Genomic DNA, 21322 nt, shown 5'->3' with positions numbered 1-21322 from the left:
CAAAACAGCCTGTCCTCACGTTGACTCCCACCCATGTCCTGCCCCTGACTGCCCTCCTCAGAACCCGCAAGGGCTGCATGCAATCCAATCAACACAAACCCCCACTCCTCCAACTCTGATGTTCTAATGAAACACACTAACCAGGATGACTTTAAGTGAGGAGTTACTGTAACTAATTGACCATGGAGAGGGTATTGGGAAATCGGGTGGAGTGTACAGACTTGGGGGGGGGGGCGGGGTGTAAGAAAGGCCGGATTTCACTATTTAAGTCTCCTGCTGCACCAAACTCAGTAGCAGAGGGTAGCCGTGTTAGTCTGGATCTGGTAAAAGCAGCAGAGAATCCTGTGGCACCTTAATAGATAACAGACCGTTTAGGAGCGTGAGCTTCAATGGGTGAATACCTTTCTCCTCCCTTGGTTTTCACACCTCTTACTGCTAAACAGGGCCCCATCCTCCTGATTAACTAACCTCGTTATCTCTAGCTCGCTTGCTAGCATATATATACCTACCTGGAAATTTCACTACCTTGTTAGTCTATAAGGTGCCACAGGATTCTCTGCTGCTTTCACCTCAGTAGGTTACATCAAAGAGGAGATGCAGAGACTAGGCATTGGAATGCCTGTGCCTTTAAGAACCCAGCCCTGGGAAGCCCCTGCTGAGGTGCTGTCTGTGAGAGGGGATATAAAAAAGCCCCTTGGCTTCCCTCCACCCCCGTTTTTTTGCCACACACTGGGGTCTCAGACCATCAGGGTAACTGTTACCCCCTCTGTCCCTGCATGTGCCAGGGGTTTGCCATCTGTCACGCTCTGGCAATGCCTCACCCCTTGCCAGGGCCGCCCAGAGGATTCAGGGAGTCTGGGGTTTTCGGTGGTGGAGGTCCTTCCACTCCAGGTCTTCAGGGCACTTTGGTGGCGGGTCCCAGCATGAGAGAAGGACCCGCTGCCTAACTGCCGCCAAAGACCTGGAGCAGAAGGAACCCTCACCGCTGAATTGCCGCCAAAAACCCGGAGCAGAAGCAGCTTCAGGTCCTTGGCAGCAGGTCCGTCACTTGATCTGGGTGTGTTTGGTGGCACTGAAGGACTTGCTGCAGAAGACCCGCCAAAAACTCTCATGGGAGGAGGCCCCTGCAGGGCCTGGGGCAAATTGCCACACCCTGCCCCTAAGCTTCACTCTGGTTCCTTCCCCCCCTTCCCTGATTTTGCCCTTCAGCCCCTGTTCTAACCCTGCCCCCAGCTGCTCTCCTTGACCAGACCATGGCCACCCCCTCCACCGATTTGCGCCCTTTGCCCCTTTTTAATCTCTCTGAAAAGCCGTCTGCAGAACCTTACGCCTACAAAGTGCAGGGTGAAGGGCAGTGGCTTCAGCAGATGTTACTGAGCATGCTCAGTTTGTGTGAGCGCGGAGCACACCCCCTGTAGCACGTTCCTGGGCTGCGCATCAGTGGACCCCCTGCAAAGGAGCCCTACGGGGGGCGGGACAGGCGATTACAGAGGACGCCTAACTCCTCTCTCTGCCTCGCCCGGACGTCAGGTAAATGCGCCGCGGAGCGGAAGGGCCCCGCTGGAGGACGGACGCACACGCACAGCACTGGTCCCTCCCGGCGCGATGTTTGTACCCTGCGGCAGTTCCGCTCCTCCGGACTTTGAAGGCTTCACGCTCCTGCTGGTAACAAGCCCCCCACCCCCCCGGCTCAGCAGCTTTCCCGTGTCCCAGCCAAGGCCGAGCGCCCCGCGGCTCTAGCAGGTGCCAGCGCCGGGGCCTCCCTATCCGCGCGCGGTCCCGGGAAGGGAAACCGCGCCCCCCCACCCCCGGGGCAAGAGAGTGGTGCAAACCGGCGCGGCCGAGCCCCGGGTTCCAGCGGACGCGCCGCGTGGGCTCTCGCTGCCCGGCGCCGGGTGTCTGGGGAGGCGGTCGAGGAGGGACCCCGGTCTCCGCGCTCGCTGTCGGCTGCCCCCGCTGAGCTGGGTGACAAGCGGCTGTGCCGTGACTCTGTAGTAACCTGGGGGGAGAAGGGTGTCGTTGGTTACCCCTTCTCCCCTTCCCCATCCCGCGCACACTACACAGGCTTAACTGTAGGGATGCGAGTCATGTTAAGCACCGTGTACCTGTTCGCAGGATGGGGGCTATGCTATAGGTGCTATATATTCAAATACCCTTTCGTCGTTTTCGGGAGTGCCACATACCCTTTCCAAAGCCATCGGTAGCTGAGTTTGGTGTAGTTTTCTTAACTAAGCTTTTATTTCTACTAGCAAAACCATTGTTCTGCTGTACAACTAAATGTTCATTGTTTGCCATGCTAAGGCTTATCTTTATGAGTAACAGAGGCAGTATGTTGTTTTTTTTCAATAGTGCACATCTTGTAATGCAGTTCTGATCTATTAGCATAGGAATGAAATATGGAAGATACCTGCCTTCCAATATGTAAAAGGAAGCTTCAGCTTTTCATATCCCGTTTTTAACATATTGGGTAAGAGGGCAGTAATTTGAGCATACACTTAAATATTTAAGTTGTTGTGTTTTTATTTTATTAATTTGACTACTACACATAGTTTTGTCATCTCAAATCACAATTGAATGTTTAAAAACCGTAATATCAAAATAGCCAATAGATGTCACTAGGTGTTAATTTCTTTATTAGGTCTTAGAATATTTTCATGATCTGTCTAGCAAAAAATTAAGGCCTCAAATTTGTAAACACTTATCAACATGCTTAATTTTATATCGAAATGGGACTATTCTCAGATGTAAAGTTAAGTATAAGTGGTTGCAGGATCTAAACCAAAGTTTGCATTAGTAAAGCTGTTCACAAATTAGCTTTTTTTAAAAATCTAATGGCAAGGGCTTACTCTTCAGTGTTTGTGATTAGTCTAATTAGGAGAAGAATTCAGATAACTTCATTTCTGAACTCAATTTTTTTTTACTGTAATTCAGGATATAGAACACAAATGTGTTGTTTTAATGCTAAGAATCTTTTGTTCTTTCAGCCAGCTGTATCAGTTGGGAATGTTGGCCAGCTGGCGGTAGATCTAGTTATTTTTACCCTCGACATGCCTAAAGTTGGTTACTTCTATACTGATTGCCTGGTGCCAATGGTTGGGAATAATCCATATGCAACAGCAGAAGAAAACTCAACGGAGTTGAGTATAAATGCTGAAGGTATGTACTAAAAGTGTATTTCCAGTGTTCCAAAACTATGTCTCAAATGTTCAGTTGTTCATTGCATGTTTGGGGCCCTATACAGAGAGACTCCAGTGGAAATGGAGCTCCATGTGGGTGAAGGGGGTACACCAATGTTATGTTCACTGTAGGATTGGGATTGTAGTTTCCTTTTAAAGCCACCTTGTGCTGAAACGGAAAACTACATTGTTGAAATGATATAGTATGTGCCTTTTTATTTAGCTAAATTACTGTTCCAGTCCACTTTCCAGACCAAAATAGCCACATTCCCATTCTTAATTTGCCTGAGTGAACCACTTTAAATGAAGAGCTGTACAAGAACTCTTATGACTTATCACTAGGTCTGCAGGTTTATCAGGCGAGGCACCAATGTTTACCTAAAAAATATATTGCTCAGTGATAATTCTAAGGAAGTTAGCCTTGACATGAAGGACTGAAAACATTCATCCAAGTCCTCATCAGTGTTGTGTCTCTCCACTGATGGGTATATTGTGATGCAGACAAGTATCAGCATGACACTTCCACATCTCTGTACAAAGCAGGCTGCTGGCCAAACCTTTGCAGGATGGTGAGCATCTGACCTTTGCAGACAAGGATTTGCGTAGTTAAAGGATAGATCAAGCGTGCATAGTATTTCTCACACATCTGGTACAATCAATCCATCCTATAAGGCTTGTCTAGGCCCAATAGGAGAGGATAGTTGTGGATGTGCTTGATCATCCCAGAGCCATTCCATTACTTATTAAGAGGGAAAATTGTTAGCAGGTATAAATGCAGCCCTTGGTGGTGGCAATTTTTCTTCATTTGTCTGCTTCTTGGAAAACATCCCCCATTTGAAGACCAACATGAAGTAATTTTGGTCTTCAAATGGTAAATGTGGCATATGAACACCTCCAGTGTGTTTGACCTCATCAGTGACTCTCTCAGCTGTTCTGAGAACCTATAGAAGGAAGGAGTTCTTCAGAAGCTGAATTAAATGCCTTCCAGTAAGATAAAGTGGTGTTTCCAGCCAACCTTCAAGTAGTGTCACATCCTGAAAGAGTGGGAACCTGACAGTGTGGCAGGTTTTAATGGTCCGAGCAAGCGAGAGAGATATCTCTGAGGAATATACAAGAATTCTCTTCCCTAGCAGCAGGCACAAAAAACCAGAATCTTGTTCAATAATTGGAAGGTCTCTCTCAGAGAGAAATTTGTTTTGTGCAAAAATCCAGAGTTGAGTAGCATCTTTTTGTGGCACTGATGGCATGCAAGATAATTTTAGTGTCAGCTTCCTCATGGGAAATATAAAGAAAAGCCTCAGAACAGACCCAGACAGCAGTTTCACTACACCGTATGATGATGATTTTTTTGAGCAATTCTTTGCCTGCTGGAGTGTTTTAACTGCAAGGCATGCAGTTAACTCATCCTTTGTTTGAATATGAGATGATAGCTTCTTCAGCTTGATGTTGGAGATGATTTATGTACTGGATAGGTGCAATACCTTGGAGCCTCTTCTATCTGGAAATATTTATAATTGATTTATCTGCATATGTGTCAAACACAAGGTGGACTTGGTCATAGGTCAAGTATTTTCTCTGTAACCTTATAATGAAATGTTAAGCCAAATCTCATCAGGTATTAATGGTTTTTGGTTTGTCAAGAGCTTATATATTAGCCATACCATCTATGATTGCTATTCTGAAAGACCTCTGCTGGCAAAAGGTACTGGTCACATTTTCAGGTGCTGGGTGAGGAACAACATGAAGAATGCACATTAGTTTGCTTTTTGCGTGGCACATATGCATTGTTCCATCACATTCAAACATTGTGGTACCATGGGTAACTTGTACTTTATCAGCTGCACTAGGAATTTGTTATGGATTTTGGAATTAATTGTTAAACCAACAGCCACTTGTAGTGATAACTGTGCAGCATATGCATAATCTGTCATGTATATGTTGGAAACCTGCCTATAGACAGGCGGAGTCACCCCTTCGGCGCCTCCTGCTGGTGACTTCTGGGAATTAGCTCTTTTCCAGCCAGGAGTGCCCTCTGCAGGCCAGTGATCCGCCTGTCCTCTTGGCCCCTGTGTCCTTCCCTGGACCCCGTTGCCCTTTTAATTGGAGTGCTGCCCCCTGGCAGTCCCCCACCAGTCTGGGTCTTCCCTCCCTGGGGAACCCCCAACCCACTAGCCCCGCTTTGCTTCAGTTTTGTCTACTGCCCAGTCTCCATCTAGCCCCAATTCACTGGGGCAGACTGCAGGGTATCAGCCACTGATCATAGGCAAAAGGGTTTGGACCTGCTGCCTTTGCTTATCCCTTGGGCTGTCCCCTGCAACCCCAGGTACCTCTTGGCCTTATGCTAAGTCACAGCCTGGGGCTTTCCAGGCAGGAGCTCCCCAGCTCCTCTGCCTTTCCCCAGCCCTGCTCACTCGGATACCCTGTGTCTAGCTCTCTGCAGCCAGGCCCTTCTCCCTCTACAGGCAGAGGGAGACTGCCTGGGCCTCTGGCTCACAGCCTTTTATAGGGGCCAGCTGGGCCTGACTGGGGCATAGCCACAGCCCTCTCCTGGGCTGTTTCAAGCCCTGCAGAGCAGGAGCAGGTAATCACTCGGCTATAGTGCCTTTCACTCAAACATTCCTACATGAGTCTGTGATAAAATGGCAGCCTTGTGCCCTGCTTGCTTACTGTAATACTTGGTGGTGCTGAAATCACTGCAACCACCAGTGCACCACTTAAAGTAGCAGTACAGGTCTTGGAATATTATTTTTTTTTGTTAGCAGCAGCTTTGGATTCTTGAAACACCCACATACTGCAGGACAAAATGCTTTTCTTTAAAAATGTAACAGTTGCAGACAGTCTTCACATAACTGTTGACATCAGTGCTTTCTTTTGCTTTGGATAGTTCCATGTCTTTGGCAGCTTTGAAGGATATGTGGTATGATTTATTTCTGTGGACAGGATTGCTAAAGACTGCATCCATATCCCACAGTTCCACTTCAATAAGTGGTTTAAGAGCCTTTTTAAGTAACATTTGTTCCTCTTCAATCATGTTTGAAGCACGTTTCTCTGTAATTAGTCTCTGCAGCGACCATCACTAACATCTTCCCACTCATAAAAGCAATAGTTTCCAAACCATGGATTGCACCCCAAAATGGAGTCGCACCATCAGCAGATGAGTTATGGGTTCAGCTGGGCATGCTGTCTGCCCCCAGTGTTTCCATACCTGGTCCACGAATGCTGCACCAAGAAGCTGTCACTTTTATCTACAAAATGGCAGCCTCCTCATGGCATGACCTTCAACATACGGTGCTTGTGAGGTCATGTTATGTGGAGGCCACCATTTGGTAGATCAAAACAGCCTCCTGGTGTTTGTGGAGCAGATACGGACAGGTTGGCTGGGTGGATGACAATTGGGCCATTTGCATCATCCAGCTATGCAAGCATCCAGCTCAGGGATCTGAATGCAGAAGATCCTTATCTGTGGGCAGCAGCCTTATCAACAGAGCTCCTCTGTGCATGAGCTGGTGGGAGCCTATGCTAGCCTTTCCTGAGATAGGATTTTGCAGTGGCTTGTAAAGTCCATAAGGTAGGGCCCATATTTTCCTTTATGGCAACCTCAGTACTCCACTGGCACTCAATAAAGAATCATTGTAAGTCACTGTTTCTCTGTTACCCTAGGATCACCATGCAGGGCCTTCTTAAGTCCTGGCTGCCTTTGCTTAACAGTGAATTCCTCTTTGATTTGTGATAAGAGGCACAATGGACTCATTTTTACACTGAATACCTGCCTCAGCCTCAAGCAGTGACTCTAGTGTTGCTGTTATGAACAAAAAACAGGAATTCAAGAAATGTGCTTGCAAATATGATGTGGCTTTCTTTGATTTGATTATAGCTTCACCAGAATTTTGATCAAGAATGAAGAAAGGCCAAAATGTCTGCTATGTCACACAGTGTTATCTAGTGAAAGCATGACACCTAATAAAGTTAAATTACACTTGGAAACTCTTCACTAAGAGCATATAAGAAAACGAAGGCAACTTTTCTAGTGCTGGAAAAAAGAACTTTTGCGTCAGCAAGTGCAAATCAAGAGAACCATGTCCGTCTCTGAGCAAGCTCAGAAGGCACCATTTGAGGTGAATTACCATATCTCTCAGTCCAAGAACCCTCACGAAATTGGGTAATTTTGATTTTTGCGAACTGCAATCAATATGGTGAACATAATATGTTGGGAAACTAAGGCAAATAAACTCAAAGCCATACCACTCTCCAACAACACAGTGAAGTGAAGGACTGAGGTGTAGCAGCAGATCAGGAAAACACACTGGTCAAGCATCTGAAAAACATGGATCCTTTTGCTCTTCAAGTGATGTGAGCACTGAGGGCTGTGATGCACATTTCTTGATTGTAGTGAAATACACATGGGAAGGTGCAATTCTCTAAGTAACTGTGTTCTGTCTCCCTCTTTCCAGTCATGAGATGGCACAAGGAATGTTCAAGTGTCCTGTGGGGCTACATGTAAGACAAAAATATACTATGTGATTACATTGTGGGCTTTTGCACAGATGGAGCCTTGTCTATGGCAGAACACACAGCAGGTCTGCATGCCTTGATAAAGTTACTCCATCTGCTGTATGGAGTCATTGCAGGAGTCTCAGAGAACAACTGGTATCTAAAGCTCAGAGTCCAGAGCTATGTGATGTTTTGCAGCTGATCTCCTCTGTTACGAAGGAGAGAGATCACTTGATCATTTCCTGTTAGGTTCACTCCCTCTGGGGCACCTGGCATTGGCCACTGTCGGAAGACAGGATACTGGGCTATGTGGACCTTCGGTCTGACCCAGTACAGCCGTTCTTATGAACTACATCAAGACTCAGTCTCTTTGCACATGTCTGTTTGCAAAACTCGAAGAAATGGGGTCTGATCATGATGTGGTGTTATTCTACAGTGAAGCTCCTTGGCTGTCATAAGAACCTAACAGGCAGTGATCAAGTGATCTCTCTCTCCTGCCATCCATCTCTATCCTCTGACAAACAGAGACTAGGGACACCATTCCTTACCCATCCAGTTCTCTTTTAAACGCTGGTATAATCCTAGCCTTCACAACCTCCTCAGGTAAGGAGTTCTACAAGTTGACTGTGTGCTGCGTGAAGAAGAACTTTGTTTTAAACCTGGTGCCTATTAATTTCATTTGGTGACCCCTAGTTCTTGTATTATGGGAATAAGTAAATAACTTTTCCTTATCCACTTTCTCTACATCACTCATGATTTTATATACCTCTATCATATCCCCCCTTAGTCTCCTCTTTTCCAAGCTGAAGAGTCCTAGCTTCTTTAATGTCTCCTCATATGGGACCCGTTCCAAACCCCTAATCATTTTAGTTGCACTTCTCTGAACCTCTTCTACTGCCAGTATATCTTTTTTGAGATGAGACCACATCTGTACGCAGTATTCGAGATGTGCGCATACCATAGATTTATATAAGAGCAATAATATATTCTCAGTCTTATTCTCTATCCCCTCTTTAATGATTCCTAATAATTTTTAATGATTTAATGTCAAGAGGAAAAGTACTTGGATGATTTTTTTTTAACAAGAGAGAGCTGTGTATCTGGCAATAGACTGCAAAACAGATAAATTTAGCTTTCTGTGTGACCAAAGGAAGATGTGCTTATATCACCAACATATTTAGGGAAACTAAATGAATTGAATACAGGTCTGCAAAGAAAAACACCCACATCCTTCATCTGAATGATTTGAATCACAGGATTCATGAGAAAATTGTTGCCTGGAAGAATAATCTACTGAAGACAACCTATGAATCCTTCCTGCAGCTTTGCCCCCTTGGAAGAGGCTGCTGCTGTCAAAAGTTGGCTTACCATTTCACCAAACTCTGGTTCCAAATGCTTAGTTAGTAACTTCCAGTTCAGTGGTTTGATATTCTTTAAAACTTCAGCACCAACGTATTGAATTTATTTTTAATAAATTATTAAATGTTTTTATTTAGTTTAAATGATAATTATACTAAATTTAGGCCTTAATGATTATCATGATTTTAAATATTTCTATTTCAAAGTCTATTTAATTTAAATCAAATGTGATTTAAATTAATTTTTATTTAGAATATCCTTTTTTATCCAATGTTATAAATCATATTAATCTGAACATGTCTAACCCTATATTATGCACTTGTTTTCTCTTTACACAACTTTGTTGTTTTTTGCAGTGTATTCTTTACCTTCTAAGAAGCTCGTCGTTCTCCAGATCAGATCACCGTTTGTAAATGTATGTATATTATTGGTTGTTCCCACTGAATCTGAAAGCTGAATAAGAAAATGTTCGTATCCAAATTCTTTAGCAATCAAGATTCATGTTAACCATCTTATGAAATAAACCCAAAAGTAACTCCAGCTGGAGAAAGTTTCCAGTATAGAAAACCACTTTTCTTTAAAACAACTCTAAAAATTGTTTCTGGGAAGGCTTCTATCCAGCAAATATACAAAATAATGGGAAATAAGTTGGAATCAAAATCTTTCTAAAAACTGTTGTAACTAGTAAGATGCTTAACAAATACAGTTGAAAATTGCCATTAATTACCTAATTGTTAATCTACTGTTTGAAATTAAATTCTGGTTGTGGACTGCTGAGGAAACACAAATTGGACTTAATCATACGATAGGTGCATGATGTATATTATTTAGTTATTGTCACTAGGATAGTGGCAGTATTTAATCCATTTATTTTTGGAAAATATCTCCTTATAATTAAGGCTATGTTTTAGTGACGGGTATTTCTAGTAAAAATCAGACAGGCCATGGGCAGTAAACAATAATTCGTGGCCTGTGACCCATCCATGATTTGTACTATATACCCCCTGACTAAATCTGCAAGGCAGGAGGGCGCTGGCAGGCTCCCTACTTGACTCTGTGCCTCCCTGGAAGCAGCAACATCCTCCTCCCTCTGCTCTTAAGCAGAGGCATGGCCAGGCAGCTGTGTGTGCTGCCTCTGACCTGAGCACCGGCTCCGCAGCGCCCATTGGCTGGGAACTGCAGCGAATGGGAGCTACGGAGGTAGTGCACAGAGACCCCTGGCCTTACCTCCACTTAGGAGCTGAGGGCTGTCACCGCTTTCAGGGAGCACCCCTCAAGGCAAGGACTGTCCAGAACCCTCACCCCCTCCTGTGCCCCAGCCCTGAGCCCTCCTCCAACACCCAAACTCCTGCTGCTGGTGGGTGTGGTTGCCCGAGACTGCCCCAGCAGGGGCTGGTGCAGCTGGCCTTGGGATTGCCTGAGCTGCACCGGCTGCTGCAGAAGTCCTGGAAAGTCCCAGAAAGTCCCAGAATCCGTGACCTCTGTGACTTACTTGTAATTAGTGCATACTTGTGCTGTTTATCTCTAAGATAAAGTTATTTCTGCCATCAAAATGATTGAGCTGTTTCTCAGGATTCTTCATCTACCTCAGAACTGAGGTTATAATGTGAAATGAGGAGGAATTCATATTGTTGTATACTTGCTATGTAGAGATAGTGATTGCCGTTAACGCCAGCATTTACCATACCGGGGTAACTGAGCACAATTTCTGGCTAGTTCAAGTGTATGGGTTCTTAAAAACCTTCAACATTTACAGTCTAGCTGTAGTAGATTTATGATGGGTTGGACCCCCTTTTGGGATGCCACCTGATGTAATGGGGTTTCACTGAGCTGCTCCTGCTCCACCATCCTGGATTCCCTCTCAGTTTGGTGAATTAGGCTCTCCGGTTTCTTGCAGCACACACACATAGGTAGGGCCACACCCAGCTGCAGACAGACCGAAGTCAGCTTTGTGTGAGATGTTTCACCCAGCACTCACATGCACACCCCTTTTGTGGAATAAACTCAAAATAATACTGTCTTGTGATGTATAGAAAAATCTGCACAGCACCCTCTCCCTCAGTGTGAAGAGAGAGGTGCACAACTTCTTGCCTTACCCCCCCCATTAGAAATTGCACGAACTGGGTTTAATAATAAACAAATTTATTAACTATAAAAGGCAGCTTTTAAGTGATTGTAAGGGACAGCAAACCAAACAAAGCAGATTACTGAGCAAATAAAACAAAACACACATAGTAAGCTTAAGATCTTAAAGAGACTGGTTTCAATAAGTAATTTCTCACCCTAAATGGTATTTTAAGCTATTAATAGCCTTTCTCTAGCTTAGAGTTCCAGTTATTTATTCTTACAGACTGAACCCTTCTCTGTTAGGACTCGCCCCTGCCTTTCCCCTCAAGTTAGTTCCTTTGTCCCTTCATGAGTGACAGAGTTATGTTACCAGTCTGCCTGGGGCATCAGGTGATTAGGCTGAGGTTGCAGAATTTTTAGGGAGGAGATGACAGAGCACACCAAGTGTTTGAGTTATAAAGCTTTATTGATAAAACAATAGCAGACAGTGATGAGGGCTCCCCACGTCACTCAGAAGAAGGAAGAAAGTGTTAGTGGCCCAAGCCTTAGCCCACTTTTATACTCCCTCATGCTCTACCAAGGCTGGCCAAGCCTGGGTGTAATGTAAGAAGATGATGGGGGAAGGGCAGATGGGCCCAGGTTGGTTAAGGTCTGCTGTTGATTTCCAAATTGCTCCAGCTCTCAGGAGGATTTTTTGGGGGTGTTCTGTTCTGCGACCGCTGTTCCTGATGCTTTTTGTACCAGTCCAAACCGGCTTTCTGTGGGGCTTTTCCCCCACTTTCCCAAAACACACTGGCTCCAGGGATGCAAAGATCTGCTCTCCCTCCCCCGTCATCTCACCTGTGTTTTCCATCTCTGCAGCCCTGGTTCAGTGGACTTTTTCTTTTCCTGTGGCTGGGTGAAAGATAAACACCGCTGCAGACTTTTTGTCTAGTGCTGTGACCTTGGACTGGGGCCAGCGTCGTCTTGGACTGAGCTTGCTAGCTGCAGTGTTGAGTTAACCCATTCTGCTCTCTTCCTTCTTCCCCCTTTGGCCTCTTGCAGCCTCCAAAGGAATCTTCCATTCCACACTCACACATTTGATCCTTCCCAAAATGCCCTGCAATGCTTGTAACAGAGTTAGTAATATACAATGCCTATGCAATGCTGATTTGCCTCCCCATGGGACCCTTTGAAGGAGGGAGTCTTTGGGCCTGTGACATATGTACTTTTAACAGTCTTTCTTCTGGGGTAGGAAATGGAGGAGTGTCTAGATTAACCTCCTCCCTAGCCTTAAAAGGGATTTACCTAAGGCGGGAAACCTTTCTTTGATCCCCATCCTCCTACAGAGGAAGAGAGCCAGTAGTGTCCACGGTGGTATTTTGTATCAGGTGACAGTACCACTTGACCTGGTAGTGTCACAGCTATGTCCCAGGATGCCTCTCAAGAAGGAGAGAGATTAGCATCTTCATAGTCTTATTGTTTCTTCCCAATGGCCCATCAAGGCTGTGATAGTTGGTTGTCTCCCAAATACACACACAGTTGTAATAGTCAATGTTCCTATGTAACAAACTTTAGATACAGAAATTATACATGCATACAAATTGGAAAATGACATTCAGTAAATCATAACCTTTCCAGTGATGTACTTTATGCAAGATGACTCATGTAAGATCTCTTAGTTATACCATATTCATACCATAACCATATTTCTATGAAGAATATGGGGTGTAATGTCACAAGATTTACCACTAGGAGCTGGATGAGGCTTTTAGATACTAGGGTATGAAAATAGCTGGTAAATGTTGACTTGATTCATAAGCAGTATAGTTAAGCTTGGTTCCATCCTTAACTTTCCATTTAAAAACTGTATTCTAAAATAAAGACTTAACAGGCATGAGGAAAATCTAGTTTTAGTTAAATGAACATGATCTTGCATCATCCCAAAACATTAAAAGCATTACAAACCATAACAGTTGTAGCTTTTTGTCATTTCTTAAATACCTAATCTATCATTCTGCTTTTTCTCCTCCATCTTGATATAAAGAACAAATACAGGTCATTTTGTCAAACACTGCTTTCTTGGGTGAAAAGCAGTAGATGTGCCAAAGTCATTCTTCTATCAAGCAGCCATGCTTATCAGTGTGACGATCAGCAGCTTCATGGGTATGTTCATATGCGAGCTTTAAGGAATTTAATATTCCTGTTCTTTTCCAGAAAGTTAACTGACATGTTTTCCATTTAGCATAGGTTCTATTACTTTAAGTACATTTGATATGGTTCCTTTTGCTTCGCTCTGTGTGTATATGTTGTGCAAACTTATTAGGGCTGTCAAGTGATTAAAAAAATTAATTGTGTGATTAATCACAGTTGCAGTCAAACTGTTAAACAAGATTAGAATACCATTTAAATAATTTTGAGGTTTTCTATATTTTCAAATATAGGGTCAGGGCTGGGGGTTCTGGGTTTCAGCCCTGTCTGTGCTTTAGCCCCCCTCATGGTGTGGGGCTTCAGCCCCCGGCTACAAGCCGCTTCCCCCTCCCTCCCCCCCCGCTTGGGATTTCAGCCCATTGCAGGACTCAGGGCTTCAGTCCCCTCTTGAGGCATGGGGCTGGGGCTGCTGCAGGCCCTAGCTGCTGCCTGGGAAGCTGCAGGTGATGTTTCAGCCCCCCACTACTGATGCCTCCTGCCCCATCCACAGGTATGCGATGAACACATTAAAGAAATTAATGGGTTAATTTTGCTTTCAGTTAAGTGCAGGCATTAACTGAAATGAATTGCCCGCCTTATTTAACATGTATGAAATAGAACTGTAAAGGGATGATTTTAGGTTATAGTTAACTGAATTTTAGTTTGCATCTCAGTTTATCCTGTCTGTTTATTTTTCGCATTACAGCTTGGATAATAGATGACTCAGATTAATCCTCAGTTATTGTTAACTTTTGATCAGTTTAAGCTTCTGCTCTTTTACATTAGCAGGACATTACAATGTTAAGCTTACAAATAATCCAGGGTATGTTAATTTAAAAATAAGCATTTTTCAGTGATTGAGGGCATCACACTCTGATTAAAAAATGTGACATCACTGTTTTTGCAGAAGACCTACTGTTATTTCAGTTAAACAAGACTTCAATGTCTCAAAGGAGTCTTGAGGTCTATAAATATTTATCAGTATGATGGGGGTAGTCTGCCCCTTAAGGGTACTAGGTGCTATGGGTTCAGTCCATCCCATCATAGTGTGGCCCTTTAAAATTGTGAAAGGTTCTATATCTGTGTATAATTAAGAAAAAAGTCTGAGGAGATACAGATAGAGAGGACGTGTGTGAGGGAATGAGTGGTGTTTGGGAGGAAGTCCTGTCACTGTCTTTGAGCCTGGGGCCAGGAGATTTTACAGAGTGGGTGGGTCAAGGTTGCTATAGTCTTACCCAACTGCTACCTCCTCCCTCATAGCAGGGAGACAGCAGCAGGAAAAGACTGTTCTGTTGAACCTTCTGAGTTGAAGAACTAATTGGGGAGAAGGAGCCAGTTGAAGGAGAAGCTGGTTGAGTCCCTCCTAGGAGGAAAGCTGAGGACTCCTGACCTACGGCGTGCTGTAATAACTACCTGAATTACCCAGCTCCAAGAGGAGAGTATGGGGCTCCTGCCACAAGGGGAGAAACTATAACTGTTTGTTTGATGTATATATGCTGTTCCATGAGGAGAGCAAGGGGCTCTGAGTTTTGGGAGAGACAGAGGGATTGGGTACCTTATAATGCCAGCTCTAAGAAGGCGACTGAGCAGGACCCATCTTCTGAACCAGGGCAAGAGCTGACTGGGACTCTTAAATGGACCCAAAGTGGGGTGAAAGTGGCACAACTAACAATGAGTTACTTTGTGGAAAGACTTAATAAATCAGACCTCACAAAGGGGATACATGTTTTGAAGCAGGTTAATCAGGGAGTCTGATTTAAAGAAACTGGAGCAGGCAAGTGCTGAGTGCAATTACCCAGCAGGTCAGAGATGATGCAGGGGTAGAGTTGGTCAGTGAACATTTAAGTGCCAACCCTGCCTCTAAAGTGTAGACTTGAGAATCACCTGATTGGAATGGACATGAGCAATCACTTGAACAAGAAAAAACTGTTACTAACCTTCATGTAACTTTTTTGAGATGTTGCTCATGTCCATTTCAATACCCCCCCGCCTAATCCTCTGTCAGAGTAGCTGGCAAAAAGGAACTGAGGGGGTGGCAGGTTGGCAGGACCCTATATGGACCGCCATGAAGGTGTGACCTCAGGGGGCACCCCGGCTGACCCAAAGGATACTGTTGGGGAAAAATTTTCTGGCTGCTGAGCATGCGGCTTGCACACACCTGATTGGAATCGACATGAGCAATCACTAGAAGACCACTATTTACTTCCAAAATGTGCCATTGTGTGTTGCAGATTGCTGATCAGCTTATGTTTTGCAACCTCAGATTAGCCTGTGGGTTTGACTTATGGAAGAAAGCAATTCCTGTTCTCTTTCATTACCAGGTTGAGGCCCTAAAAGATTACAATTACCCTTTCACACAAGTAACCTATATTACTATTTACAGTATTCTTGCATTTTATGATTTATTCCAGTACACCACTACGATACTTATTCTCACCTGCTATTCAGAAAACAGCTGGAGAGCTAATGCAGAGGCTAAACTGGAAAGAGATGGAAAAAGTTGCTGCTTACCCAGGAGTAAATGATACAGAGATGGTACTACGTATTCCTGGAGGTGGCATCACAACATTATTATTCAGTGAGAGGTGGGTGAGCTGGCTGATGTTAAAGGGAACCATAGCAAGATGTCAGAAGTCCCTGTTTTTATTACCCAGCTACAATCTACTTTTGCCTGTTTAGTCAGATCCCACGAAAAATGACCATTGTCTTTTCGTGGGATGCTGTGTATATTCTTAGTAATGGTATTCTTCAGAAAAACCTGTAGGAGTAGAATAGGAGGTGGTCATCCCCAGAACAAACCCATGATTGAGAGAAGATTTACATGATGTATAAAAACCCTAGCAAAATAGAGCTGCAGCACAGTAGCTAACGATCTGCCTTTCATATCTTTTTGAGGAGGCTGGAGGGGAGAAGGAGGAAGGCAGCAATCAAGATCATAACTGAAACACTTGCCTATTTGATAATTAAGACCAATCTTCTACCATACATACTTTAACATATTTAAGCGCCAAATTAATGCAGAAATTATATCAAAATAAGATCCAGAAAACTTTCCTTGTTTGTGAGTTTGGTCCATAACAGAGAGACAGGTTGAGCTAAACAGCTTCTGTAAAGATACTTGCTTTCACGATGATGAAATCATTCCCAATGATATGCTCTGTCTTTAGAGAATAAAATTCTAAAACTTGATTTTTTTGAGTCTTTGGCTTCAGGACTAGCAGACAGTTTTTTAAAACAAAGAATGCATTTGGGCAGAAGGTTATGGTAAAAGTAAGTCTGAGTTTCAAGAATCTGACCATATAACTCACTCAGCATGGTAGGCTTAACAACTTTTGCAATGAAGTGACTTAAATTATTTTGTGCCAAGTACAAGAATTTACTACTTTCTTAGCAAATGTTGCCTTTCAGCCCATCTGAACTTTAGCCTTGACGAGGGTTAAAAATTTTGGCCTGTTCATTGAGGAATGTATTATTTGGATCATGGAAGCACAGAGGAGCACCTATTTCACTAGGTGCTGTATAAACACAAAGTAAGAGAATCTCTGCCTTGAAAAGCTTACAATCTAAATTTGATGCGACAAGGGAGGAGATGAGAAAGGAAACGGGTATTGAGAGGGTATGTGATTTGACCTAGTTCATACAGCAAGTCAGTGGGAGAGCTGGGCTTAGCATCCAAACTTCTTGACTTCCAGTCTACAGGTCTGTGTACACCTTGCTGCCTGTCAAAGACAGTCTGACATTTGATGCACCAAATACTCTGTGTATCACATGCTTCACAAAGCTTAGGCTGAAGATTCAGTGTGTCTCCTTTTATCAGGCTATTTTTAATGACTTCCTCAATCTTGAAACTTGAATTGGGTTTAAGCTATTTGTTTTTGGGTTCTTCTTTTTTCAGGGATGGGGAAAAGGTGAATTTTATTTATTTATTTAGGATAAACTGTCATATTTTAAATTTGCCATTTCAAATAGCAAACTTATTTGAACAGTGTTTTCAGTTGTTCAAATACACTTTTCATTGAGTATCTCATTCTTCCTTTATGGTGTTGAAGAAAGTAAGAGTTGTTCTTCTACCCCATGACTAGAAGGTCACTCTCTGCCAGTTCTGAAACATTTCATTACAATAAAACTTGGGTTAGAAAACAGTGTTGGAAATATTTATTGTATTTGTAATGAATCACTCATTAGAAATGATTGCTGTTTGAATTACTAATACTTCAGTACAAGCTCCCAGCATGGTGGGTGTTTTCCCTCTTCAGGCATGAAGCACATCTTTGTTCATTTTGAAACTGCAGTGAAACTCCTAGGCTAAATATTAAGGGAGGTAGCTTCCAAACTGGATTATAATTAGAATTTTTCTACTTTTCGCCCTCAGGCTCATATCAGATGGAGCTCTATCCTGGTCCCTAATATCAAGCTGCATCCATCCCAAGAATGTGTATTTGTTAACTCAGTAGTTATACTCCCAGCAGGCCTTTCCTTAATTAGCTAGATCTGATCCTCTTCCTTATCTTATTCTGTTCCTCTTGAGATTTCCTTTCTATGTCCTTCCTCTTACCTTCAGTAAATTATCCTCCACCTATATTTATCTGGTTCCAGCAGCTATTCCTTGATTGAGCTGCCCACATCTAAGTCCTACCTTATTTCATAGTGTGGGGGCACTAGCTTTGCAGTGTGCATATAACCGCTCCACTTTTCAGCGTTTGTAGTACAGGAAGAGACTCAGGGTCAATGCCCAAGTAGTAGTACCAAAATAGCAAACTAGCTGTGTAGCAGTACTCCCACAGCATAGGATCTGTGTCCCCCAAAAAGTTAAGACCAGTTTGTTGGCTTTCAGAAGGCAAACAAAAAACCTGGATTTTTTAAAATCAGTGGAGTGCTCCTTTTTATGTCTAAGACTAAAAACTGAAATTCATCACTGGGGGTGGGGGGGAGTTTTGTGCCAATTGAAAATCTGACCAATGTCTGTTCCAGTTGTTCAAATCGAATTCAAATGGCAGTTCTGTTGAAATTCTGCTCAGAGGGGGACAACATCCCTGATGCACTGGCTCTCGTTAACTACCTTAATGAATGGCTCCAGCTAGTTAAAAGTGAAGTAAGTACTCTTTCAGCTTAAGTTTTTGTTTTTAGCTCTTACTGTTTTCATTGCAGTAGCTCAAAATTAGACTCCTTCCCCTTCGTGAACTTGACAGCCTTGTCAGTTGCGGTTGCATGCCAGAGTAGGTGTTGTCCTTTTGTTCCAAGGTTTAGTGGAAGCAAACTCAAACCCAATATATAGGGCCCTACCAAATTCATCATCCAGTTTGGTCAATTTCACGGCCATAAGATTTAAAAAATCATGTTATAATTTCAGCTATTTCAATTTGAAACTTCACAATGTTGTAATTATAGGGGTCCTAATCCCTAAAGGCGTTGTGGAGGTGGGGGCGATACAGCTGCTGGCAGTGCTGCCTTCAGAGCTGGGGGCAGCAGCAGCAGGACTACAAAAGTAAGGGTGGCATGGTATGGGATTGACACTCTTGGCATCTGCATGGCTGCAGGCTGGGGCACTGCCTTCAGAGTTGGGCATCCAGCCAAAAGCTGCTGCTCTCTGGCTACCTAGTTCTGAAGGCGGCACAGAAGTAAGGGTGGCAATATCATGACCTCCCCCCCAACTAACCTTGCAATGCCCCTGGAACTCCCTTTTGGTTCAGGGGCCTCAATTTGAGAAATGTTGGTCTCCCTTGAGAAATCTAATGTAGGGTAAAAGCACACCAAACCAGGGTTGTGAGTTAAATCCTTTAGGGGATCATTTAGGGATTGGGGGCAAAAATCTGTCTAGGGATTGGTCCTGCTTTAAGCAGGGAGTTGGACTAGATGACCTCCTGAGGTTCCCCTCCAACTCTGATATTCTAAGGCCAGATTTCACAGTCTGACACATTTCATGCTTGAAAAGAACATTACTGTGGTGGGATGGAGTTATGCTCCTGTTTGTCTTACAGAGCTACTATAATATCAGTCTGTAGTGACTACAGGTATGTAAAATGCTGCAGTCTAGTACAGCTCCGTTACTAAATTTTCCCTGTGGGGCGGGGATTAGGAAAAGCAGACTTGCCATCTGTGCTGAATGTAAATCCAAAATTTGTAAATGTATTTTGTTCTTAAATCAGCAGAACAGCGCTGCCCCAGCTACTCCTTCACAATGGAAAATACCACATTCTTGGAGATTACTCTTCGGAAGTGGTCTTCCACCTGCACTCTTCTGATTAGTCTGGTGTTACATAAAATCTGTAACCTCCCTCTAAAGACTGACAGTGTTGTTGCTTGGCATTCACTAACATGGAACTTGAATATCCTCTATTTATGCAAACATTTCCTTTAATACAACATGAATATCACAATTAATGTAGGTCTCACTCTGACCAAAGAAGTGGATGGTATGTACAAAAGTTTCTTTGGTATCTTCTACTGACTTATTTCCTAATAAAATATTGTTTAAAAATTTTTTTTCCTTTAGAGGGTTAACACTATTTAGTATCCTGCTCACCCACCATTGCCATGCAGGTAACAAACTTTGATCCCTAGGAATTGCTATGTGTGAGTCTAGCCTAAAGCCAGAGCCCCTTTCCCCCCGAATCTTCCTGGCAGTCTGAGCAAGCTGCAAGTGCAGTGGTCCCCAACCTTTTTGTGGCCAGTAGCACATTCATATTTTCAAAAAGGGGGGGGTGAGTGTGAACAATTTTTCATGGCTTATTTTGTATTTGTACATTAAATACAAAAAAAATTACATAATATGAATCAATAAGGTAAAGGGTAATTATATATGTAAGAAGTATTAATCAGCAATTACTTTTTCACCTACCTCTAAGAAAAATTAAGGAGTTTACAAAATAAATAACTGTTCATCTTCTATTTTAAAAAAGTAAAACATTCTTAAACTGCTCGTCCAAATACATTTATTATTCTTACTTTAACATTGAATGAAGCCTGTAGCCCTAGAGTTCTGTCCCCAGCAGGCGTGAGGCCATGGCTTCTCTCCAGCTTCAAAGCCAGAGAGAAGCCATGGCCCTGCACTGGCCGGGGGACAGAACACCGGCACCCACGGCCTGCTCCACGTAGAGTAATACAGGCATGAAAGAAAACTGCTACTGGTATTAAGTGGTAAATTATTGGTTTCATTTACTAGAAGATAGCGGCAGTGTTTAAACAACTGATGCCTTTAAAAACAATGAGATTTTTACAGTAATGTCTGAAGATAAGTTAGTTCACTTTTCTCACACTCTGTTTTTAGAATTACCTAGAAGTCAGTCTACAAATAAGTGTTCCATAAGGGAGATGGCTCAGGGCTTAAGAGGAGGGTAGCCATCACCTTCAGCCCCCAACTAAAACCTCTCCAGCACATCAAAGATCTACAACCTATCCTGAAAGATGATCCCTCACTCTCACAGATCTTGGGAGACAGACTGGTCCTAGCTTACAGACAGCCCCCCAACCTGAAGGAAATACTCACCAGTAACCACACACCACAGAACAAAAACACTAACCCAGGAACCTATCCTTGCAGCAAAGCCTGATGCCCACTGTTCACATATCTGTTCAGGTAACACTATCATAGGACCTAATCACATCATCAACCACACCATCAGGAGCTCATTCACCTGCACTTCTACCAATGTGATGTGCTAGCAATGCCCCTCTGCCATGTACATTGGCCAAACCAGTCTCTACGCAAAAGAATAAATGGACACAAATGGGACATCAGGAATCATAACCTTCAGAAACCAGTAGGAGAACACTTCCACCTCTCTGGCCATGCAGTAACAGATTTAAAGGTGGCAATTTTGCAACAGAAAAGCTTCAAAAACAGACTCCAAGAAGAAACTGCTAAACTTGAATTAATATGCAAACTAGATACTATTGACTTAATCTTAAATAGAGATTGGGAATGACTGAGCCATTATACACACTGAATCTATTTCCCCACATTAAGTATCCTCACACCTTGTCAAACTGTCATAAATGGGCTATCAATACAAAAGTTTTTTTCCTCCTGCTGACAATAGCTCATCTTAATTAATTAACCT

The 21322-nt window shown here is 43.3% G+C and overlaps 1 protein-coding gene across 3 annotated transcripts; it reads left to right on the top strand.

The window, feature by feature from the left end:
- Window positions 1–1470: 1470 nt before the first annotated feature.
- Window positions 1471–19769, top strand: PSMG2 (proteasome assembly chaperone 2). 3 transcript variants are annotated; one of them, XM_032789705.2, is made up of 7 exons: window positions 1477–1665; window positions 2985–3156; window positions 9383–9441; window positions 13120–13238; window positions 15674–15847; window positions 18234–18354; window positions 19412–19769. In XM_032789705.2, exons 1-7 carry the CDS (start codon window positions 1606–1608, stop codon window positions 19502–19504), a joined length of 798 nt encoding a protein of 265 aa, XP_032645596.1. In that variant the 5' UTR covers window positions 1477–1605; the 3' UTR covers window positions 19505–19769. The 3 variants fall into 3 exon arrangements, with proteins under 3 accessions (XP_032645604.1, XP_032645596.1, XP_032645588.1); XM_032789697.2 differs by having other exon boundaries at window positions 1478–1665; window positions 19409–19768; XM_032789713.2 differs by lacking the exons at window positions 18234–18354; window positions 19412–19769 and adding an exon at window positions 17635–17983 and having other exon boundaries at window positions 1471–1665.
- The last annotated feature ends 1553 nt before the right edge of the window (window positions 19770–21322 follow it).

This window comes from Chelonoidis abingdonii, chromosome 2 (genome assembly GCF_003597395.2).
Source record: "Chelonoidis abingdonii isolate Lonesome George chromosome 2, CheloAbing_2.0, whole genome shotgun sequence".
In the NCBI taxonomy this organism is placed as follows: domain Eukaryota; kingdom Metazoa; phylum Chordata; order Testudines; family Testudinidae; genus Chelonoidis; species Chelonoidis abingdonii.
Note: the sequence above shows the minus strand (reverse complement) of the source record. Positions and strands in the feature narration are given on the sequence as shown.